The 25887-nt window shown below is 37.6% G+C and overlaps 1 protein-coding gene across 5 annotated transcripts in view; it reads left to right on the forward strand.

Moving 5' to 3' along the window:
- CDK14 (cyclin dependent kinase 14) overlaps positions 1–25887 on the forward strand; it is a 332761-nt gene that overhangs the window by 190816 nt on the left and 116058 nt on the right. For all 5 annotated transcript variants that reach the window (XM_084511412.1, XM_084511413.1, XM_084511411.1 and 2 more), the window contains 2 exons: positions 146–266; positions 10843–10936. In XM_084511412.1, the coding sequence (XP_084367538.1) occupies positions 146–266; positions 10843–10936 (215 nt within the window). The remainder of the gene's footprint in view (positions 1–145; positions 267–10842; positions 10937–25887) is intronic.

A 25887-nucleotide genomic window follows, 5' to 3' on the forward strand; every position in this document is an offset into this window, starting at 1 on the left:
TGTTTAGCTGCCAGCCGGGTTAAACCACGACAAATATGACATCAAGTTATATGATGTGGGCCCACGTATCCTTTTAGGATCGTAAACATACAGCAAACAGTTTCTTCATTTTGTTTTTATTAATTTCTTTGTATTTACCCCACAGGTCTTGCAAGAGCTAAATCAGTTCCCAGCCATACATATTCTAATGAAGTGGTAACCCTATGGTACAGGCCTCCAGATGTCCTTTTGGGATCAACAGAATATTCTACCTGCCTCGATATGTGGTCAGTACAGCATCTTTACTGAGACTGTATTTAGGTGTTTTAGCTCTGATTTTGTTTAGATGTGTAAAACAAATATGTGGCAAGATCAGTGGTATAATTAAAGCTTCAAGTTAAAATAGTATAGCTCATGTGTAGTAATCTCTGTGCGGTTGACTCACTTATTTCCTTAAAGGAATCCCCTCCTGCAACACACAGCTTGGGTACCTAGTGTTGATACACCAGTAGCAGAGCCAGTAGTGCTTTTCAAGAGACTGGATGAGTGGCTGTTGATTGCTGTTCCTTGGCAAACAACTGCTTGCCCTGAATGCATGATACAGTACATGGTGTCTAATACTATATTAGCAAAACCAGCTAAAAAGCATGGTGGCTAGAGCATTGCAGTTGTGACTGAATTGCCCAATTTTGCCATGTCTGTCAGATCTTCCCAGCTGTAGCAAGGACAGACCCAGGATACTCTGGGTGCAAAAATACAGCCTCTCTTCTTAATCTGATCTACTAGTTATCAGTAAATCAGTATGTGACACGTTGCTGGAAAACTTTTGTTCAAACCTACAGGTTTTGTTTAGACCTGTGGGTTTGAAAGAACAGTTTGCGTAAAGAATACGATACCTTGCTTTTAATAACATCGTTTAATCCTGTATTGAACGAAGGAGGTGTGTGTGGTTTTTTGACTGTCAGAGACCAAGGTGAAGGTTCTTTGTTTATCCTGTTGGTTTTGAGGTCACAAACCTCTTTAATCTGTACACATTCTGTTGTTAGTGAGAACATCAACTTTGTTGTTAGAAGCAATGCACTCTGATTCAAGAAACGGAAATCTGGAAGAAGAATATTATTTATTTACCAAGAATAATTGAAGAATATTATGTATTTACCAAGAAAGTCTCCTGTTGTGGAATAAGTTAATTTGTTTTGAATGTATATTTAATCTTCAGATATTACAGAACTCTATTTTACTTTATTGTAAGGAAAAAATATGTACTGAACGAGTTTCAAAAAAAAGTATAATGATTTGTTTTGTAGCTTGGTGAAGTACCTTTGTTTAATCTGTGTAGCCTAAATTTAGAATTACGATTATTGTAAAATCTAGAGGTAACGGCAAAATAAGATAAAAAAGATCATATGTATTTCAGAAAGGCTTTAACAGTGGGTAAATAATATTTGTTGAGGTAATCTTGAACTGTTTAGTAGTACTGAAACCAGTGATCACGCAGGAGTATTTTCTTTGTTGACAAAAGAAACTAAGTATGACGAGCTTGTGTTTGTTCCTGTAGGTGAGGTCAGAGATTGTGGAATGAAAAGCTCTACTTTCCTGGAAATCTCATCTAGTTTTGCCCTAAAGCACTAGAAGTATTGACTCCTAGAGGCAGGCGTTAGAAGTAGCAGGATTGTTTCAGTTGAGGAGGGGTTACAGCAAATAAATAATAGAATATCTAATGCTGAAGAGGACATTTAATATAACTGGGCTTCTAGCTGCAGGGTTGGTTTATCAAGAGGCAGGAAAGGGAGCAAACATCTCCAAATGTGAACCTTGTGATACTGCAACTGCAGAGAGGCAAAGGCAGCCTGTATCTACTGTCTGGTTTTCTTCAAGTCACTCTCTACCTCCTAGATCTAAAATCACATTTCCCTGCATCTCAGCTTCTCATCTGTGCTAAAACTGTCCTGTTTTCCCAAAGATCAGTTCAACCTGATGTCTTCACAGACTGCATGCAATCTCTGCATCCCATCTGCTCCTGACGTTTTGCAGTCATCCCAGATACACCTCTGATATTCTCAGCAACAAGCTCGACTTGCTTAGGGTAATAGGAGGTAGACATAAATAGTTCTTTCTGCTCATCTTCTTATAGCTCAGTCAGCATGTGCTCAGTTTTTCAGTCACAAATCTTTTTGTATATGTGTATGTGTATGTCTGAACTTCTGAAATACAAATACAATGACAGAAAATGTGGAAACCACTTTAAAAAAATAATTAAATGCTTTAACAGAGTAAACTACTCTATAAGTCCTGACATATTTTTTTAGGCAAAATAGACATTACATTTTTTTTTTTTGCTGTTGTTAACTTTTCACAAAAATAATTACACTTAGCAATTAAGGCTTTTTTTTTTTTCTTTTTTTTTTAACTAAACAAAAGATTTTTAAACATTTTTGATTCTCACTGAAGCTTCTTCCATGGAGAAAAGTAGTTCACTCAAAAGTTTAACAGCTCAAAAATAGATCTGTTATCATTCCTGCCAATAACCAGTTTTGTAAAAGAGCTACTAAAAGGTCCAGTCAAACTATGTGGTATTACTAAGATAGAGATCAAATTGTCATGCAGATAATTAAAAGCATTTTAAACTTACTATAAATGCAGACTGACATTGCCTTTGTGATCCTATGGGCAGCAGGGAACATCAAGGAAGGACTCTAAATGCCGCTTCAGGAATGAAGGTCATTTTTTTGAAAGGACTTTCAAAATTAGGCAAGAAAACTATAGAAGAACATAATAATTGAATCAACAATATCAACATCAACAATATCAATAAATGATGTCCTCTTGTACAGAACACTTCATATAGGTCTGAAAAAGATCCAGGTGCTCAGGGACAGAGGGCAGTGAGTTTTGTTTCAAATGCAAAATTAAGTTGTACTTCATTAGATTTGTATCACTGATGAAAGATTCTGCTGCCCCATACAAACTGGTGAACTATGGAAACATTAGAAAAAAACAAACTAGTAGTGCAGTTTCTTTCACATGGTAGGAATTTATGTAAAGGCTGAGATACTGCCATGTCAGAAGTCAGGTTAGAACAAATGTATATTGTATGTGACAAAAGAGCTTTAGGTTTTTACTTCTATGCTTTGCTGGGTTGTCTGCAACACCTCTTCCAGAGTGGTGGCGAGAGGTGTCGTTCTGTCTTCAGGCCACTGATGCTTGTTTGGTACATCTCGCAGGGAGCTCTGCTGAAGCTCTGGCAGTCTTGGGGTTTTATTCATATAACAGTTGTACATAGCTGGGCCGTAATTACATTAAAACTGCTTAGCGATATCCCAGAGTGGGAGGAAGGGAGAGACATGGAGAAACCTATCTTCCATCAGATAAAAAGATAATTTGGTAATTTGTTATCAAAAGTGTGTTTGTAGCATTAGCATTTTTATGCAATTACTGGCATTATGTCCTTATGGCAGATACTGTGTGCTCTCACGTGTCCTTATTGATAATCTACATTATGACAAAATGAGGCAGCCACTTCACTAAATATTTAAATAACGTTGAGGCACAAAGCACAGCTGTTTTTTCCATTTAGGAAAAAAAATACACAACAGGGTCTTTGCTGTAGGCGTGATAAATGACATTTCATGGTGGTTCCCAAGGAATGGAAAGTGGGGCTCCTATTGAGTAGAAGACCAGCTGCATGAAAAAAAAAGAGTCCAAATATTAACCACTGGACAGCGGCTAGGAAGCAGGTGGCAGAGGCTGTAGGCTATTTTTACACTTCATTTGCCGGTGTAGGGCATTAGTAACTAAAAGCTAATGATCCACATACAGTATTACATTCTCCTGCTTTCTTTTTAAATAGCCACTGGCAATAAAATAATATTAATGAAGACATACATGCATTAGTGGTGTCAGAATAGTGATGGAAATCAATGCAGTGGGCTTTGTGATTTACTGCTGACAGCATTTGATACAGTGGCATTGTGTGAATGTGTTCCGCTACCTAAGACTGCATCAAAGAGTTGTGATAACCTTTGATATGCTTTTTTTTTTTTTTTTTTTTCCTCCTCTTGATGAGGACTTACTAGTAGCTTATGAAAATGGCTTTGCATTGCCTCTGGTGTAACTTTTCCTAATCCTTGAATTTTACAGTCCTTTGAAAGTCAATCTAAGGAAAATAAGCTTCAATAGATAAAGGGCTTATAAATTACTAAAAACCATAAATAGGTAATACAGAAACATAGGGAAAATCCCAGAATGAACCTATTCTGTTTGTTCCTTACAGAAGGAGTTTAGTATAAGTAAATGAAGTAATTTTAACAGGTTATTAAATCATTTTTGGTTCTGGTAATGCATGTACTGCTACATCTGGGTTCCTTAGATCAGGAAGTCACTAGGGATGTTTTATTTTGAAGTGCAGCTGGCTATAAACTGTGTTTGCTAACAGCTGGCAATTTTTGCATATCCTGTTTTTCTTTTAAAAAATACACTCTTAGTCACAATTCAGGTAATCTGGCCACGCTATTTTTTAAATTCAGTCCTATTAACTAATCACTCTTACTAACATCAGCTGTGTTTAGTGCTGTGAAAGAAATTGCTTATAACTAGGCCGGTCAAATGTTATGAAATTGCTTATTAAATCACTGTTATTTAACTTTGTAACATCTGGATTGATAGGCAAAGTCTTAATTCTGACCTATATCTAGGGAAAACTATTCACATGAAGTTTTTCCATTCTATTGTTAGAAAAATAAATGCTGTTTTTCAGGTACGTGGCACTTTTCACAAATAGCTTGCTCTGAGTATAGATTTGAGTGTTCCTTGTAATTCCATGCATGCTTTCATGAATATTTGACCAATGAAGACCTATGACAGTAATTAAGTTATTTATTATATAAAAATGAATCTTGTGTTAGACACAGGTGCACCAAATTATGCTTTTACACAGGGGAGGTTACAAAGGCATCTTTATCCCATATCTGCTGTAAACAGTTTGCAGTGAAACAAATCTGAGAGTACGAGTCCCCATGCACACTGAAGAAATACTGCTTGGGGCCCAGGAGAGAAAACAGTGTAGGATAAATTAGTTCTTTTGCCTTTAATGTTCGTTATGATTATGACTTCCACTCCAAAGAAATGCTAATCTTCAGGATTAGGATATTAAGGTGAGGGTATTGTGGTAACTGTCAGGGTATTGTTAATTAAACTTCTCTCATTGTCAGTGATCTCTTCAAAAGTTTTTTGAGCTGAATTAGCTTTTGATTGGAAAATTCTCATGGGGTCTTATTCATAGAAAGACCGTGTGTGAGGAAACAATTTTTGTCTCTAGGAAAGGCATTTCAGTTCCTGTCTAAAAATTACTTTTATCCATTTGAAACGTGAGATTTACTATCATTTTCACACAGCTAAAAATATGTAGCATATGTGTGTGAGGAAAGTACTCCATAAGAAGTATCTGGATCCATGAGAGAAAAAGAAAACCAGGAAGAATGTGTTGAACAGGAAAATACCTTATGGCAGGATGTTGTTTAAGTTCAAAAGTGATTTTCTTGATTTATTTTATTTTGCATTCTTCTTTTACAGAGGAAATAAGTCTAAATGAAAGATCGTAGCAAAAAATAATTATGTACAATTTAATCCTTCATGAATATAGTATTTCTTAATATAGAAATTGAAAGTTTCTATGCAGAAGATTGGGTGACAAAAACACTTTCCAGAGCTTTTATTTCTAGTAGTTTGGAGATGCAGGCAAGAACATGAGCACCCTATTCATTTGTAATTACAGTTGGTTCAAGAAATACCGTGAACTACCATACTTTTGAGGAATTTATTTTTCATTCATTGTATCTGCTTTCTGTGGAAATTTTAATATTGTTCTTTGTCATTATGGAAGGGAAATTTTGCTTCACTCATTACAATTCTCACATGGGAAGTAATTCATTTGCCTTATGCCCCCATTTTTTGCTCAGACTGTATCTCTCGTGGTATATTGCTTTTCACATATCAGATAAGCAGTCACAAAAGATGAAGTCCAACCAAGTTCAGTATCCATGGCATTTACAAGAGGCAATGAGCACTAACTGGATCACAGAAGATTCCATCTAGACATACGCAAGTACTTAACTGTGCAGGTGACAGAGCATTGGCGCAGATTGTTCAGAGAGGTGGTGAAGTTCTTGGAGATCCTTGAAGATCTTCAGAAGCTGCCTGGACACGCTGGGCACCCTGCTCTGGGTGGCCCTGCTTGAGCGGGGAGCTTGGATCAGATGGCCTCCAGAGGTTCCTTCCAAACTTGGCCTTTCTGGGATTCCATTCTGTTCTGGCAGTGTGCCATCACAAAACAAAATCAGGTTTTGGTCAATTAAAGACACAGAAGTCCCTTGCTCTTCATTCCTTTCTCCCCAGAGTTTGTTGTCATAGTTCTGTTCGTAAGCAGGATCATATAGGAATGTAACTTTTTTTCTGAATAAATCTGACAAGATAAAAGCCTCCTCTGTGCCCTTCAAACATGGATGTTAACAGGTGGATTTAATGGAAGAAGTTCCACCATTGCTTCTGTGATGAGTCCATAAAACCAAGCAGGCTTCTTTTATTTTTTTTTTAATCATTTTTATTTTTTATTATTTTTATTTATTTTTTATTATGGTATATTTAGCAGTGCAATCTGCATGAATTTGGGAAAGTTTGTATGAAAATTCTGCTGTTACTCTGTATTTCAGAAATCTTATCAGGAGGAATTCTGGAAGCAGTTACTTGCCTTTCATAAAATGCTTTCCTCATCCAAACTTTTCACACTGAAACAGCCTTCACAACCAGATACAAATCTTATCTGAAGAGCAAATATACAACTTTGCAATGAAGAATATGCTAGATGTCATCACCTGCAATGAGCCTGTTGGAAAGCATTGCAAATCTGTTCAGGGCAAAAAGTTCAACAGTTATTAACATATATAGTAAGTGTTCCTCGAGTTTCCACTCAGGCTTTCTATAATTTCCATTTAAGTATAAAATAAATTTCAGTTTGGAAACAATTCCTCATTCCAAAGTGTGTCTGTAGTCTCTTTTACAAATCCATCAGGAAAAAAATGGAATATTAACTGAAGGGGAAAAAATAAAAAATCTTACAGATTGTGCCTCACCAGAGCTTTTATGTTATTTTCTTGTAGTATTCAACTACAAATAGGCTGTAGATTCTTCTTGTTGCAATAAGGATCTTTGTTGCAAAGAGACATGAATGGAAATTCTTGAACCCAAAATATAAAGCCAATCTCCCAGTAAAGAAGTTAATTTTAAGAGAATAAGTTCTTGAATTATAAAAGTTGTGCTGAAAAAAAAAAAAAAAAAAAAAAGGAAGAAAAAAAGCAGTTTTGTGAGGCATCTAACTTAACTTTTACAGGCTCATTTACTATGTCAGTTCAAATGCAAAAGTAACTCATTTAGCTCTGCTATTAACTCTTACTCCTTATAAGGCTGTTCAGTGACAGCTGGAGTCCCAGCAAATTAGGCAGGACAATAGAAGAGCAATATTAGATGGTATGGCCACATATGGTCTCATCAATACATCAATAGGTTTAGTCATGCTTTTTGTCATCAGAGGGGAAGCCACACATTTCAACATTAAATGGCTGTCACGTTTACTTTGCAAGGTTATCCCATGCAGTTCCATTGGGAAGATCTCTGAAAAAAAGTCTCAGAATTAGCAGCATTTGGCTTATTTATTGAAAATCAGAAGTCCTGCAAAGAAAGTAGGAAAACTTGATTGAAGGTACTGAAAGCCATTAGGCTAATGGTTTTTGTCACACAAATGATTTCTGAAAAGCTGCCTGAAAATGGCATTGTACACTGCTATGTGTACACAAATGATACATAAATAACGGATCCTCAGAGATGCATGCACATTGCAGCCAAGTTAATTGGTTGTAATTCATATTTCAAGATGTAATGTTCACATCGCAGAAACTGGAGATGGGAGTGATCTGTGAGATCATTTTATCCACCCTACTGTTAATGCAAGTCTAGTCCCAGAAGAATATTCCTCAGTGTTCCAGCTTGTCTGGTTTCACGGGACTGCAACCATGGAGTTCCCAGTCCTGTGGGAGACTGGGGTATAGCACAGTTGTTAAGTGTATTTCTCTAACATAGCCTAAAATTTTCATTTCCTAAATGCATTTTCCTATTTCTGGTTATACTGTCTTGGACCTACCTACAGTTCTGGGAACCATTAAAATCCCAATCAATTCTTTCCTGTCCTTCATTTTGCATAGTTTTAAATACAGAGTCATCTTGTTCTCCCTGTCCTTCTTTTAGCCAAGAGTGACATAGTTTTTTAAATTTTTTTTCATTACAAACCAGTTCTGGACTGTAACTAAGCTTTGCTTTTCTCGAAAATCTCTATAACCTGTTTAATGGTGTGTGTGAGGTCTACAAAAACAAGTTAAAGGCCTTGCAGAGGCTTTATTTCTGTTCATGTTCAAAGTGTGTGCATTTAAGTTTTGTGATGCAGGGATCCTACCATATATTTAGTTTCTACTTGCTAAGAGCCTAAGACAAAACTCACGGAGAACTCTAAGGCAACTAAAATACCATTCCAGCCCTTCAAAGTCTTTGTGACATCACAGCTTTCTAGGTATTTCATATCAGTTCGATATCATATTCCTTTTTCCTCCCTCCCCGCCTTTCTTTCTCTTTTTATTCATTTAATCTTTTCACGGGCTTATTCTTCAGTGTGCTGGGTGAGTGCCATAAGCTTTGAAACAAAGCATAGTTTTCAAGTGAGCCAAAGTGAACAGCAGTCCCCCAGCTCAAACCTGGAAGCTTGTTTATGTTTCTCTCTTCAACGATTTTAATAACCTTTTCATTTTTTGTAGTAGTTGTTTATCTAACTCCTCATTTCAGCTTATGACTAAATGGAGTACTAGGTTCTACAAGAGTCCAAGCCACATAATAGAATTCTTCTTTCCAAGCAGGAAATTTTTCTTCAGTGGTGTTGTTTGCAGTTCTTGGCTCACACTTGCGTCTGACCCACTAGAAATGGAAAATTTTGCAAATAGATTTTGGGAAAAAAATATGAAACAATCCGGCGAAATCTGCATGTTGCTTGTACAGTATTTCCGGTCAAACTGCTAGCTGTAGTTTCTCTGTAGATAGCAGTACATGCCCTAAAATGATAAACTGGTTTAATCAAATGCCTGCTTTCTGGTTGCAAGAATAGAGCATTAATCCTCTTTTCTTTAGTCTAAATTCAATTGTTTTATTTCTTATCTTGAATAAATGGCTCCTGACTAAAATCTTGAATTTTTCCTTGTCTGAGATCCTGATACTTTGTAAGGATTTGACTAAGACATATTGTGCCTATCTGTGCCTAATGAAGCACTAACCAGAGTGAATGATGAGTGGCAGTTTAATCAATTCCATTCATTCAGTAACCAGTAGCAGCATATGGAACATAAATTTTAACCTTTCTCTTTTATGAACACCTGATTTTTTTACAGAATTGGACCAGAGCTATGCCTTCCAAAGTTTTCTTCCACTTTTCCAATGGCTAGGGAGAAACTTTGCTTACTGTATCTATGCTTTGGGATGTAGAATTAGAGAATAGTGATGCATGTCTAATTTTCTTTGTCAGGAAATTTGACTATCAGCACTCATTGTCTTGGAACATAAAATTATTTCATTATTTGGTAGTGGTGGAAGCATTCAGAGATAAGTAAAACATGGTTAATCTTCTGATAATCTTCGTTATAATAATTTACTTCAAAAACCAAAGTGAAACCAGATGTTATTGTTGGGATTTTCAGAGTTAAAGGACAGCTCACAATTTAAGGAAAAAGTGGTACTGTAGTTAGCTTTGGGAATTCTTGCTTCATTCAAATATATATTTTGAGTTATTGACTTGGTATTTGTGTTGGGTGAAGACTTTTCATGTGGTTACTTACACAGGTGTGGTTATATGTCATACATAGTAGTTTACTTGTGTAAGTTGTACATACATGGAAAATAGTAATTGAACAAGTGAAAATATATAACTGAATTCTACAATTTGCAATTATTTTTGTTGATGGAACAAAAAACTGTTGAACTCTTTTCATCCAGAAAAGAAGCAAATACAAATTCATAATTACTTTTGCTTCTTGGATGTGGGAACTCCACAGGTAATCTGAAATCTGGGTTAAAGTCCTGCAGAAACTTTCCTCAAATCTTAAGAAGCCATTAATCTGTTCTTTGCGCTGTGTAGTTTTTTTCCCCTGATTTGCCAGTGGCTTTAAATGAGTGGGGTGAGGGAACCCGTGTGAAGTAGCTTTTGTAGAAACTAGGGAAAGGAGCTGTAACAAGGTGGCTGTCGCGGTGGTGAGAGGAGGGAGCCTGTGGCTGCAAGCCCATACCAGGAGTCATCAGCATACGGGCAGTAGCTTAGTTCAGTGGCTGTGAGCAACTACATTCCCTTTTTACTCATTTTTTCCCCAGACTTTGTCTCCATTCCAATCCCTTCCAGTGCGCCTCTGTGCTGCAGTCCATCCCTGTTCGGCTGCTCCCAAGGGTGCTCTCTCAGTGCCATTCCCATATCCACAGAATTTATTTGGGAGTGTGAGTGTGCTGCCTGGGAAGCACTCATACAGACAGGAATCTGCTGCTATACCTTTATTGGTGTCAACAGCTACTCATCCATATTCCTCCTATCTCTACACTTAGCTTTCAAACACCTGAAATGTGAACTAATCACTTTGTATATTATTTTTCACAGCATTGATTTAAAAAGTAATAATAATAAAATACATTATTTAAATATTGGTGATGGAGATAAAAGCATTGTTGATAACTGTTTAATCTAAGATAAATCCTTCTAAAGGTGCATGCTTTCTTTTTTTCCCTCTGTAGGGGAGTGGGATGTATCTTTGTAGAAATGATTCAAGGGGTCGCCGCTTTTCCAGGAATGAAGGACATTCAAGATCAACTTGAAAGGATATTTCTGGTGAGTTCTGTACTGCTGAAGTAATATACCTAAGACAACGAAGATTGATTGGTAAATGTTCATATATGTCTTTGTGTTTTATTTTTTAATTAAGTTGCTGACAGAGCCAAGGACAGAAGCCTAGTGCACTAACGAGGTGCAGTTTGTGTATTCTTGAGGACTATGTAGTAAGTTCAGATCTTGTGCAATATTATTTTTTTCAGTAAATGTTTTTCAAGTAATTCACAGATGGGTTTTTATACAGTTACGAAAAAAAAAAGTTTCCCAATGTAAGTTAGTGGAAATTGAGTTTTAAATACAGAGTCATCTTGTTCTCCCTGTCCTTCTTTTAGCCAAGAGTGACATAGTTTTTTAAATTTTTTTTTCATTACAACAGTTTGCTCGCTTTGCAAATGATCAAAAATTAGAACTTGGTTGCCCTTTTAATGTTATACTAATGTAATGTCAATGGGAAGTATCCTTCTGTGAGATAGACATATAAAAGGAATATAATATATAAGGAATACAGGGATGATGTTCGTGTTTGTAGGGAGAAAATTTGTGTGGCCAAAGCCCAACTAGAGTTGAAGCTGGCCATGTCTGTGGGAGACAATTAAAAAGTTTTTTTTAGATATGTGAACAGAAAAAGGAGGACCAAAGAAAACATAGGTCCACTACTTGATGGGGAAGGTCTCCTCACAGACAATGACATAGGCAAGGCAGAGACATTAAATGCCTTCTTCGCCTCTGTCTTCAACTCTGATGATGGGCTTCGGGACCCAGGATGCCCTGAGCTAGAGGACCATGATGATGGGAATGACAAACTCTCAACTGACCCTGAACGTGTGTGGGATTTGCTGCTCTGCCTGGATCCATACAAGTCCATGGGTCTGGATGGGATTCATCCCAGGGTGCTTAAAGAGCTGGCTGATGTCATCATGGTACCTCTCTCAATTATTTTTCAATGATCTTGGGAATCTGGAGAGGTCCCAGTAGACTGGAAGCTGGCAAATGTTGTGCCAATTTTCAAGAAGGGTAAGAAAGAAGACCCTATCAATTACAGGCCTGTCAGTCTCACGTCAGTGCCTGGTAAAATTATGGAGATGATTCTTGAAGTTATTGAGGTGCACCTGGGGGACAATGCTGTCATTGGTCCCAGCCAACATGGGTTCATGAGGGGTAAGTCCTGCCTAACAGATTTTATTTCCTTTTATGACAAGATCATCCATCTAGTCAATCAAGGGAAACCAGCTGATGTGACCTTTTGGACTTCAGTAAGGCTTTTGACACGGTTTCCCATAGGATCCTACAAAATGTCCAGTGTACAACTTAACAAAAACATCATACAATGGCTGAGCAATTGGCTGACAGGCAGGGCTCAAAGGGTTGTGGTAAATGGGGCCACATCTGGCTGGCAGATGGTCACTAGTGGGGTCCCTCAAGGCTCCATTTTAGGGTCAGTCCTCTTCAATGTTTTTATAAATGATTTGGATGTAGAACTAGAAGGTGTTTTGAGCAAATTTGCCAACAACACCAAACTTGGAGGAGTTGTGGACTCAGATGAGGGTGGTAAGGCCTTGGAGAGAGACCTGGACAGATTGGAGAGCTGGGCGATCACCAACCTCATGAAGTTTAACAAGAGCAAGTGCCGGGTCCTGCACCTGGGAGAGGGCAACCATGGCAATACGTACAGACTGGGCAACGAGATGCTGGAGAGCAGCCCCGCAGAGAGGGATCTGGGGGTTGTGGTTGACAGCCAAGTTGAATATGAGCCAGCAGTGTGCCCTGGCAGCCAGGAGGGCCAACCATATCCTGGGGTGCATCAAGCACGGCATTGCTAGCTGGTCGAGGGAGGTGATTGTCCCACTCTACTCTGCGCTGGTGCGGCCTCACCTCGAGTACTGTGTGCAGTTCTGGGCACGACAGTACAAAAAGGACATTAAACTGTTGGAGAGTGTCCAGAGGAGGGCGACGAAGATGGTGAAGGGACTAGAGGGGAAGATGTATGAGAAGTGGCTGAGGTCACTGGGCCTGTTCAGCTTGGAGAAGAGGAGGCTGAGGGGGGACATCATTGCAGTCTACAACTTCCTCATGAGGGGGAGTGGAGAGGCAGGTGACCTATTCTCTGCAAACACCAGTGATAGGACCTGTGTGAATGGTGTTAAGCTGAGGCAGGGGAAGTTTAGGCTTGACATCAGGAAGAGGTTCTTCACTGAGAGAGTGGTTGCACACTGGAACAGGCTCCCCCGTGAAGTAGTCACTGCACCGAGCCTGTCTGAATTTAAAAAGCAATTGGATTGTGCACTTAGTAACATGGTCTAAACTTTTGGATAGACCTGTGTGGTGCCAGGAGTTGGACTTGATGATCCTTATGGGTCCCTTCCAACTTGGGATATTATGTGACTCTATGATTCTATGAAAAGGAAAAGCAAGATAGAAAATGAGGTGAGAAACAGAATGGGAAATCAGAAATCATTATTATATTGAAGTTCAAAGGGAGTCTTTGGCTGCTGTTTCTGCAGACTAGTTGGGCCCTTCATAAGGTGTGGATAACAATATAAGTGGATTACATGATGGGGAAAGTATTCTAAGAGCAGCTTCTTCTTTCAACCTGTCAATCTCTGTTTTGATTCTGACCAAAAATTTAGGAGGGAAGCATGAATACACCCTTGCTTTTATAGATTAATCCATCGTAAGCCATTGATTTCAAATGCAGAGGATTTATTTGAGATTCTTTTTTAGCCCATGAGAAGGAAAAAAAAAATCTTTCATATTGTGTTTATAAAATTTACATTCTTCATTTCATACAGACTTGCTTGTATTATCTCTCTTTTGTGGGGACATCAATGAATTTATCAATTTATTTTAGGAGGTACTAAAAAAACAAACAACTCTATAAAGCAAGACCTCAATTGATTGAGATATAAAAATGTCTCATTTTACATAAAATATTTTGTTACTCTGTCCACTTGGCTAATACTGTGAAAAGTTCTCTGCTAAAGAAAAACAGCCGTGCTGCAATGTACCCAACAGGAAACTGTTGTGAAGGGTTTCTGTGACATGTCAAATTGCTTTTTTGGTTTGCCAGCTTGTGTATTTGAAGCTAGCAACTACTGGGCCAGTTTTAGAGTTCTGCTTTTTAAAAATTATTATGCTTCTCACTTATTGGGATGAAATTTCCTCCCAGGATGAGTTTTGAGGCCTGCCAATTTATTAATTTTGTTTTCAAACTGCAGCTGCAAATACTGAGAACAGTGTTGAAATAGCAAGAGATAATTTACTGATCTTGTTTCTTTAATTTGATCTTTTACAAACCTTAGAAGAAAAAGATAAAACTTTGTACTGAAGAGTTTTATGATCTGTTGTAAATCAGAGTTAATTTTAAAATCCCAATTAATTAGGCTTTCTAATGGAAGAGCCTAGTTATCCTTAGCTAAATAGTTTCAGTGAATGCCTTCCTAATATACTCTAAGCATCATTAAGAATTTAAGTTATCTATTTAAAAGTTATAAAACTAAGGATTATTCTTGTTTGCTTTTGTACTTGAACAGAAGGATTAAATTCATCCATTCTCCAGTGAATCATGTACAGTATGGTAGTTAATAGCCCTGAAGTACAAAATTAATCAGGTTGTTACACAAGATAACTAATACAATTAGCTTCCCCACAGTGAACACTTACACAGCTGTGAAAGGACCAGATCAACCAATTAAAGATTTTTCCCACAAAGTCTTCCTGTAGTTCACCTTTTCAGCGTCCATGTGTTTTTCTCATAACGAAGGGTAGTCTTTGAAAATGGTGCATCAGCACTTCTTTTGGTCTCTTGCCCTCTCCTAATGGTACCATTTGCAACAAAAGGTGCATTAATCTGTCTCATATCTCTTGCCACTGCTACCAGTTATGGTTAACAGTGACTTCCATAGCCCTTAAGAATCCAGGCTGCTGATCAGGACTTATATGGGACCTGTTACTTTGTACTAGGAAAAGTTACAATATCATAAGAAATAATATTCAGGAAAACTGAACATAATTTAATGTAACAGTTTAAAATTCCTAATTGTCGGTTGTTTTCCTATTGTATAATTCTCCATTGTTATGTAAATAAAATTAAAATATATTGTGTGCTATTTCAGTGATTATCAAGCACAAGTCAGAGAGATTCTGTAAATACTTTTGCATATCTCTGCGGTAGGCATTCCTTACATATCTACGTAGCAAGAGTAGATCCCATGCAGCACAGCACATACATTTCTTCCTGGTTATGACTGATGTTTGTTTATGTTTAACAATGGCTTAATTAAGTGATTGTATATAATAGATTAGGGAAAGAGGTTGATCTTTCAGTTATCTTAAAGAACTTATCTATTTGAGCATGTTTCCTGACTTTTGATTTATAAACCAGCATCTGTTCTCTGAAACAGAAGAGCACAAAAGAGGCACTGACACTATGAACAAGCAAGCTGCAAGTTGTTATTGTCACAGTTTGGATCTAATAATAAGAACTCTTTTTCCCACATATAGTTAAAAGTGTGAATATTTAAAAACAAAACAAAACAAAACTGTATTTACTAAATATCACAGAGTCATACAATGGTTTGGGTTGGAAGGGACCTTAAAGATCACCTAGTTTCAACCTCACTGCCATGGGCAGGCATGCCACCCACTAGATCAGGTTGCCCAGGACCTCATCCAGCCTGCCTTGAACACCTCCAGGGATTCTCTGGGCAACCTGTTCCAGTGCCTCACCATCCTCTGAGTGAAGAATTTCCTCCTAAAGGGAATAAAAGAGAAAGCACACATTTGTGTTGCATTTTCAAAGAGCTTTAACAGTGAATAAAATGTCTTAATGCAGAGGTGATTTGGCTTAAGTATACTGTTTCATCTTTACTCATACTTTTTTCCCACTTATTGGGACTCAGGTTACTTCCTGGATAGAACTGCATCGTACAAAATGAGAGAGAAATTTGTAATTACAGTATGTAAAAGGTAACAAATCTTTTGCCTCGAAGTATAACATTAGTGATGTTTCGTTATCGTTCCCTATGTGTATTCCAGCATAAGTGAGATCAGAAAACTGTTTCTTTTGCCATTTTCTCAGATAAGTGGCTTGAACTTTTGTTGCAAGGTGCCAGATCTGTTGGACCAACAATCTGATAATCTCAGCACCACTGTTTAGTCTTGTAATATGTGCCTAGGAACCATGAAGCTTCATTCAGGCACTTGTGAACAGTGAAACCATTCTGGCCTGGTAACAGAAAAAACTGGGAGGCAATCTGTTGGATCAAATAAAGCTGCACAAAACTGGGAAATGTTATTGGGCTTCTGATACAGAGTAGCTAAGTTCTTTATCAACAGTTTTTCCCTTTTGATCATTTATCATGCATTTCTGTAAATGCAAAGAGAGATTTCTTGTATCAAGGAGAACCTGCCGTTGCAAATATGGCTTTAATTATGTCTAGAAGTAAAAGCCACACCAAATGCCTGCACATTAGCCTTACTCCCTGGGGAACTGACAGCTCCTTGGATCTGGTGATGATCAGCAAGAATTAGTCGAGTGTTAAAGCTGCTTACACGGGGAAGCGTGTGGTCTGCCTGTGTGTGCCCTACCCTGAGCCACACTGGAAACACCAGCTTGGTTACAGCTCTGGTTTTGATGTAAGGATATGCTTTTACATGCTCTTATACTCGATGCTTCTAACAGATTCAAACCAGATCAGCGTTGAATTGCTTGTGCTAGCTTTGTTTTTCTTTTAGAGATTTTTATTTTATTTATTTATTTATTTATTTTTAAAGTGGGAAGGTATTTCTGTCTCCTCCAATTTTTGTGAGGTTTCTGTGAGCTAGCACAGATCAAAGTGAATTTTCCTCTCAGGCTCTGAAGCCCTCCTGATAAGGGAATAATCTGTGTGTTGGCTGAACTTCAGTCTTGGTGCCAGCTACACTAAAAATTACATTGCACTGGGAGAGTAATGCACAAGCAGTTCTCCTGATACTTTGCAGGTCTCTGCACGGGCAGGGCAACGGCACTTAAATGATGTTTTATCTGTAATTGAGCATTCACTCTGCAAACAGGCTTGTTGGATGGGTGCACTATGTGGGAGATTTGTGCCGTAGGTGACAAGGCACAGTGGGGAGCAGAGTTTGCAGCCAGCAGCTCCTCTCCTTCCAGACATGCATATTGCAAAAAAGAGAGAATTCCACTCTGTTACTAGATGCTATTGGTCTGTTGGGTGCTGTAATGCACAGTATTAAAAAGCAATTAAAAGAGAATCATATACATTTGTTGAGCCTAGCAGACTGGTATTCCAAAGGGTGATGCCAAAATTGCTTTCTTCATAGAGCTGTACAGCAAAGACTCACAACAGTTTGTGATTTCAGGTAACTATGAAAAAATTGCATTTTCTTTTTAAGTGGAACTGTAACTATTACGTCTGGTATTGAAGATTTAAAAGGCTAGCATTATATTCTTTAATATATATTTATAGCTACATGCCTGAAGTGTCCTGTGTCACGAAATGCAGGATTGCAGACACTGTTTCCTCTGAGATTCAAATGGTAACAGGCATTTCTGAAGCTGTAGAGCATCATCTTTGTAGTTCTGTATCTGAAGGGTTGCTCTATGTCAGGTACATTCTCTAAAGTCAAAAATAATATATTTTAACAGGCTTCAATTTCATTTAAGCTTATGAAAGACACATAGGAACCATGCTGTATGGTACGTTGTGTTAATGACGTCTTTTGGGAAGCAAACAATGCCCAAGAGAGGAGTATTTTTAACTACTTTTATTTTTATTTTTTTGAAGTTTACCTGAGTAATGAGATGTTTAGTTTCCTTTATTGGTCTTTTATTCTTGTTTCATTATTCCGTGCACATTTTTTCTGTCAGTTGTTGAACAGTTTGGTCCTGAAATTCAGCTCGTTCATATCAAATAGAGTAAACATATTTGTGAGGCTGAACCTGAACTGAAATTTAATTTTGTGTAGGTATGGTGTCTTTGGTGTCTTATATGTTACAGATGATGAATCGCATTCAATAAAAATTCTTCATCTTTGTGAAATGGATAGTTCTTGCCTGGTGGGGGGAGTTCTGTTCTCCTCCCATTTCTCTCCATTTCCCTTCCACCAATGACTTCATGATGAAAACAAGATATATATTTTTTTGAAACTATAATTTAGTAGAAACCTGACTGGTGAATTCTCTTCTAAAACAATGTGTAAGTAGAGCAAGAGGAGTGCAATGTGTTATATCATGCTAAGGAATTTACGCTTCACATTATTATAGCAATACACAAAATATTTCACTTCTTTGCAGTAACACTGAAATGAATTGCATAAATAAAAGGCTCCTTGAGCTGTAGGTCTTCTCTTTGAAGTCATTAACACTTATTTAGTATTTTGTAGTAGTTGCCTGCAGGTTTTGCACTGATACCACTTTTACGTGGTTCTTCTGTTAGAGAGGGTCCAGAGGAAGGCCCCAGAGATGATCAAGGGGTTAGAGCACCTCTTCTATGTAGAAAGGCTGAGAGAGATGGGGCTGTTCAGCCTACAGAAGAGAAGGCTCTGGGGCAACCTCATTGCAGCCTTTCAGTACTTGAAGGGGACTTACAAAAAAAGATGAGGTGCAATTCTGCTCAATTGGATGATGACAGGATGAGGGGGAATGGTTCTAAACTAAAAGAAGGGAGATTTAGATTAGAGGTTAGGAGGAAATTATTCACTCAGATGCTGGTGAGACACTGGCACAGGTTGCCCAGAGAAGCTGGGAGTACCCCATCCCTGGAGGTGTTCAAGGCCAGGCTCGATGGGGCTTTGGGCAACCTGGTCTGGAAGGAGGTGTCCCTGCCTATGACAGGGGGGTTGGAACTGGGTGATCTATGAGGTCCCTTGCAACCCAAGACATTCTGTGATTGTCTGGGCTTTGCCTTATGCCTTCTGCCAAACTGTAAATGAAAATAATTCTGAACTAGTATGAGGAGAATTAACCTTCAAGTGTCATTTAAAAATTAAAATCTATCTATTCATGTGTTGTAAAGGATTGTGGATTTTTAAGAGTTTTTTTAAAAAGAATTTTCAGCTCAATTTTATCCCTCCAACTGCAATATACTGTTTATCATATTGCTGCATGTATATTATTTTTCCCTTATAATAGGGCACAAGGTATTTGATGCTAATTTGCACTTACCGCCTATAAAAAAATTCTGTCCTCACCATGTTTGGGTAGACATAATCTGTGCTTTTCTTAAACACATGTGGTATTGGGCAAGCAAACTCAACCTCAGATTTAATGGTAGTAATCTTTAAAAAATGTAGAAAGTGTCATTAAGAGATATTGCCTGGACAGGAATATTGTGTCAGGACAGGAGGCTTTAAAAAGCATCAGTTATACCTTGCACTCTTTTAAAAAAGGTGACAAGAAACCTGCCATTCATCCCTGTTTAAAGTGATAAAAACACCCAGCAGAATATGATGGACACCAGGGAAACTACCAGCTAGCAGCAGGAGTGAAGAGGGGGAAGGAAAAAATAAATTAATGTATGACCCTATCATTGACTTTCAAGGGGTGACTGGATGTTGGGCCATCCAGTCACACAACTATGCTGGTTTTTGTGGCTTCTTTTTAACGTAGGTGTCATCTTTTGCTTGTGGGAAGTTATTCTCATCCAGCTTGCTAACACTGAGCCAAACTCTGAGCGTGGCTGAGATTGCAAGAGTTTGGCTCATTATCAGCTTGGTAGTGCAAAATGTGAAGAGTAATTGGCTATCAGAAAAAGAAAACAAATTAAGACATGGTTCAGTGAAACACAATGGCTTTGTGGTTTTCTTTGGAATTGGAATGTTTCTTCAGTATCTGCCATATTTCAGTTGCTGAATGACAAATGAGCTATAATTATAAAGAAGTATTGTTTCTTTTCCAGGCTCTCCTCTGGCCTTCAAAAGAGTGGTTACAGGCAATACTTTGAAAAAATGTGCTGAGACTCCACTGGTGTAAATCAGCACAGCTCTAGTTACTTACATGTGTGTCACTGCAGTCACCCTCCTTGTTGGCTCCATACACCATGGAAACAAACTGCCCACATAAAATCCTTCTCAGTGCAGGTTGTGTCTATATGTGTTACAGAGTTTGTAATTTCACACTTTTTAAGATGCTGGTAACACTGAACAAAAGTGCAATTTGTGTGTATTAAAAATTGAATTGAAGACTGTTCTGAACCATAGTGGTTGTCCAAACTTTTTGTTATCCAAAATCTTACTCTGCAGGACAATATTGTGCCATGTAAAAGCATATTCATAAGGCCTATTCATAAACCTGTTCTGATATGCTGGCTATATATATAGTAGGGAAGATAATAAATGGTCATACATTGAGTAGTCATATTATCTTCTCTTTCCATTTCATAAATAAAGGAGCAATGTTTAATACACCAGAAACTTCTCTTTCCCCTTCCCTCTTTCACTTGTATCTAAACTGCATTTCACATGCCAAAAGTGGGTTTTCTGAAGAGTATCTTGATTGTCAAAATTGTTGCTTATAATCTGTAGTTCAAATTCAGACATTCTTAATGTTGGAAATGTTTAAAAATCATTGTGAGGCAATTTGAGATGATGTTTTTAGAGACATGTTATGAGAACATAAGATTGATATGTCTTACCTGTCTGCATGTTTCCTGAAAGACGTCAAGACTAATAGTTAATTCCCCTCCTCTTGTAAGAACTGATAGAAATATATAGAATTTTATTTTCATTGTATGGTTTGCATTTCAGGGAAACATTCCCTTTAAGCCCAGTCAGTAGGAGCCATGCATGTGCCAGAAGTCTAGTTTGCAGTAAGGCCTAATTTGAATAAAGATGGACTTTAATACCTGTTTAAGTGTTCCCTGAATCAGTGCCCTAGAGTATGTCTTAATTTAGAAAGATTCTGAGCACTTGGGAAAAGGTTGTCGTCACCTATCACTGACATTTCTACAAGCTGCTGATTCTCAGTATCTTTCTGTAAACTGAATGTGAATCTTAGATAAGCTTAGCAATTTAAAGAGATTTCAGGTTTTCAAAAGCTAACATTAGTCTGCCTTGATTAGGTCAGCTGCTTTTCTAATTGGTTAAGTGGCTGTGGCTAAATAACCTATGCATTTAATTTCACCTGTATAGAAAGTTTTATATAATTTCACCTGAGTTTTAAATATGTATATTAAAATGCTGTCAGGTAATCCCTGTGTTCACTGTTTGTGTGTTGCCATTATACATGTGATTTGCATACAGAACAAAAAATCAAGAGAACAAATCTCTCCGTTTTTTGTTTTTTTTTTTTTTCTAGTTTCCTTTTTATTGTTATTGTCTTTTTACTATAAGAGAAAAGTAACCAACTGAAAATAAGCTGCATTAGTTTGGAACTGCTTGGGGAGTAATGGACAAAAACAGTTTTAAGTGGAAAAAAAGAAATAAAAAAAAATAAATAAAGAAAAATATATTCTTTTCATAAGAAGATGTCCAGAACAAGAGCTTTCATGCAGGAATTGAGACTAGGAGAATTACCTGACTAGGCTCTTAATGTGTTAGGTATTTTTAAGTGAATATGAAATAAATAGTACCAGAGTATACATTATTAAGTTTAATTCTGTTGCTCTTGTTCTTCCTTCCATAGTCTTCTGAGTTCCCTATTTGAAATAAGTCCCAGGCAATACAAAACTGGATTCTCTAGTTGTCAATTACAGGAAGAAAAATGCCCACTTTTCACTATTTGTCTTTAGAGTGCATATATTTATCACTGCATAGCGGCATTTCTGGCAGTTGAGGTCTGTTTCTGAGTACATCAGAGAGAACTAATAATATATATGGTGAGAACATAACAAGAATTATTCACAGTGCTTTTTCTGGGCACAACATGATCCAAATATCTGTGGTGTAAACTTCAAAACCTGTCAGTGATGGTGCATAAAAGCAAAAGATAAATTCTTAACAAAGACTGTATATGGCACAGTGGGTATGTTCTCACAGAAATATGGTAGCCTTCATGATAATTATGTCCAGAAGAGAAATAAAAGGAATTTTTTGAGGCATCTGTTTATTATGCTGAAAGTTTTAGATTGGATTTCTGTAGCTTTTTTTTGGGTGAGAAATCATGTTGGGCGAGAGATCATGTAAACTTTGAACTTGATTAAACTTTACTGTGTCATAAAGAGGGACTTATTTTTATATTTATTGTTTTTTACGTTAACATTTGCTTAATTCCTTTAATGATATTTATTCTGCAGTTATTCTTACTAAGTTAATTTTTGAAGTGTTACCAGCCATAACTGTATGCCTGTAGTACAAGTCTGTGTGTTTAGGACACTGGTCTGAACTGATCCAATTCCCCAGAAGTATGTGGGGGAACACATGTAGGATGCCTAAGATGTGCTGTCATTGGGATTCAGGCAAACAGAAGTTGTCGCTGCCATCACACTGTCTTGCCTTCTCTTTTTCTCTCTTTCTAGTTCTTCATTCAAACACACCTTCCTTCTGGCTCTGCCATTTTTTCTGATGTTGGTGACCTCCTGTTTCCTGGAACTAAACTGTTAAAAAAAATCTAAACCTTTTTGCTGGGTTAGTTTTCTGCAATGGTTCATGCATGAAGCGATCTATTAAAGCACTCCATGATGGATGGGATTGTTTAAGGCTTCTACCTGAAATTAGATCAAGCCAAAGGCTTGTGGTAATATCTTGTCCTACCCCTGGCTGGATGCCTCTTCTCTCCTATACTGGCACTGGCACTCCTGCACAGAAAATTGAATACTTGCCTCCCAATCGGAAGTTTTGAGGTTAAGTAGGCAGAAACAGGGCAGTACAGCATCAAGAGTCCACTTCTGTTTGTAGTCTACAACCATGTAAAATTTTCTTACATTCTTAAGTAGCACTCAGTTTTGCTGCCATGGCATTGTCTGTTTACAAGGGTGTTATTTTTGTGGCTCCATTTATAGGCTGGCAGAAGCCCTGATGTAGATTTGAGTATGCCAATGCAAGAATGGTTTTGCCCATATTTAGCTGACAGCATTAGAAAATTAATAAGCTATAAATAATAGTTAAAAAAATAATAAAAAAGGGTAACAGTAAAAGCTGTATCTAGATTCTATATAGCTGTGTTCACAGACTTTTCTAGTATATCTTCTAATAGTGTTGGAGAATACAGCCCCTCCATTCCTTAATCTTTTCATCCTGTAGGCCTCCTTTGCAGAAGATCTTCTGCTGTGTGTGGTTCAATGAGATTCGAGAGGTCGTTGAGTCAGGTTTTGTTTTGAAAGCATTTTTAGTGTCAACTGCTTTTCCTGAGAGTTGCCATTGCCAGGAATATAAATCAGCAGGGTTGCTTTAGGTAAGTTTAAGTGTGTTCAGCTGGTAATATGGAACTGTGTCCATCCTTTCTCACACAATTTCATAACGTTACTTTCTGTTCTCGTGTATGAAAAGGTTATGTTTACTGTTAAGAAAGTACTGTTCATCAGCTCTTGTACTCAGCCAGCACGTTCACTGTGTGGCTGAAAGGAGTCAAGTGTCAGTGTCAAATAGCTCTAGGAGGAACTCGGAATCACCTTTAAAAACAGATGTGCTTTAATTTTCCCTTGTATTATATGCTGTTAGATACTTCTGTTTTCTAGTAGCTTATTTCTGTTCAAGAAAGATTCAGGAAAAAAACACAGGGATAGATAAATAGATAATTTTATAGAAGGATGTAAGAGGAACCTTCTTCAAAAGGGGATTAATTGTACTGTACTTCATTTTCAGCATAGAACATACATGTGTTGTTTTCCCTCCCCCTCTATATCCAGATGTAATTGTTTTACAGCAGCTGGTAACTGTGCTCCTCTCAGAAGAGAAAGGAAAGTTTCGGAAATTTTTAATCACTAAAATTTTGTATCAGTGAAATCAGAGGGAATGCAGACAGGGATTTTGTCAGTCTGTGAGCTATCCTTTATGTTTCATACATACATACATACAACATGTATGTATGCATGCATACATACAACAAGTTGCCCTAGTTACTTAAAAAGAAGCCTCAATAATTTGGCTGTTCAAGATCCTGGGCATTTTGGTACAGTCTGCTTTGGGCTGATGACTACGACATTTGGTGGATAACATTGCTGTGCTGCTCAACCAGCTGGTTAGAGTGTACCAGTATTGCTCCTTTCTCACAGGGATGGGTAGAGAGACAGTCCTGCTGACCTCCCTTTATCAGAGCTCTTTATCAACTGCTCAGCAATTCCAAGCAGGGTAGCAGCAGCCTGGGTAAATCCTCTTTTGTTTGTTTTGTGTAGTTTATTATTTTTTTTTCCCCCCATGAAATCCACACAGTACAGTATCATATAAAGAATATTTATCAGACCAGTGAATGTAGCTGAAAATTCAGAATAGTGAAACTGCTGTTTCCTAATAGAGTCATCTCTTCTTTGGACTTCATTTAGTGCTAGTATTTTCCTACCACTTTTGCCTTACATTATCTTCCAGTGCATTTATGTTTTTGTTGCTTTTGCAGCCTTTTAACTTTCCTAATGATAAAATCCTGCTGCTAATCAGCATTCCTCACATAGTTCAAGAGATCAACTGCATCTACACTGTTGAGAGGTTGATTTTTCTCTTTAACTTGTGTAGTTGGTTACCCTTATTTCACTGGTATAACATGTCCCTTTGTGCTAATTCAGTGAGGTCTTTAAAACTGGCCTATGAAATGTAGTGCTTTTCCCTTATAATTGCAGCATTGCTCATGTTAAAGAATGAATATAGCCATTTGAATTTTCTTGTTCCTGACCCCCAATCATTATTCAGCCTTTCATGTTGTCAGTATTTCAGGCCATACATATATATGGACCTTAATATTTTGGGGGTGGTGGATAAGCAACTAGAACTCCATTCTTTCTTATCCTCTCCCTCATTATTGACTATTAGTGGTTCAGAAGTTCTGTCATGTCTATGTTAATTTTCTTTTTTGAATTTGCATATAGTATTTGTTTTCTTATCTATCCATTTCTCCCTCTGCTTTTTGCTTGTTTCTTTGTCTGTTCTTTTAGATATTTTGTTGTTGTTGTTGTTTTGTTTTATTTTCTGAGAAAGAGTATACCATGGAGTGCAGGTGTTAAGCAGGTTTGGATACGTAGATATGTTAAGCAGCAGGATATGCCTTCATTCATTCACATGTTGTCATCGATTGTTTTGGTGCAAGCCCTCCAAATTCCTTTTGGAATTGTAAGCAGTATGTTCTACAAATCTTCCCCAGTCCTCACAGCTGCCTTTCACAGACTCCTTCCCTGGTGAGTAGAGAGGAACCGTTGCTTTTCAGCAGCTCAAGGGAAGTCTCTCCCTTTTGCCCAAAAGAGAGGTTGCAAAGAGCAAAGACTGCCAATGTGGCTGGCTTGTGTGTGGCTTAAAGCATGTTCAAATGGAGACAGTATATGACTACACCCTAATTCCTCTTGCCTGGTGTTTTGGAGAGCTCAGAACTCATGCACAAAGTTACCGAGCAAAACAATGTCAAAGAAAAATGGGTTTACTGAAGCTGTGAGTGCAGCTGCCTCTTCCAGTTGAGTGACACCTGCTTCCACCTTCATTTAAATAATCAAAATGAAAAGTCTTAGGCCACCTGCCAACTGATTGTTAAAACTACAGCTGCTAAATAATCAATAAATTGCTAAATCTCACAGTTCCCAATTTTCAGGAAATTTGAGTCTCAAAATTTGGCACTCTTTCAAAACTGACTTTGTATCTCTACCCTCCTCTAGCCCCTCCCTCCTTGAATTTCTCATCAAAGATGTATTCTCAATTTGTTATTTCAGAACCATATAACATGGTGTTTTTTCCTCAAATGAAACAACACTTTAATATGACAACAGATAAATTACTACTTAATGGTAAACAGAAACATAATTGGCTAAAATCACCTCAGTTTCAGCCACAAGGTGTTTGGTGTTACTGTGGGTATCACTTCTCTTTCTTGACTGTCCAAAACT

Source organism: Aythya ferina (genome assembly GCF_964211825.1).
Source record: "Aythya ferina genome assembly, chromosome: 2".
In the NCBI taxonomy this organism is placed as follows: Eukaryota; Metazoa; Chordata; class Aves; order Anseriformes; family Anatidae; genus Aythya; species Aythya ferina.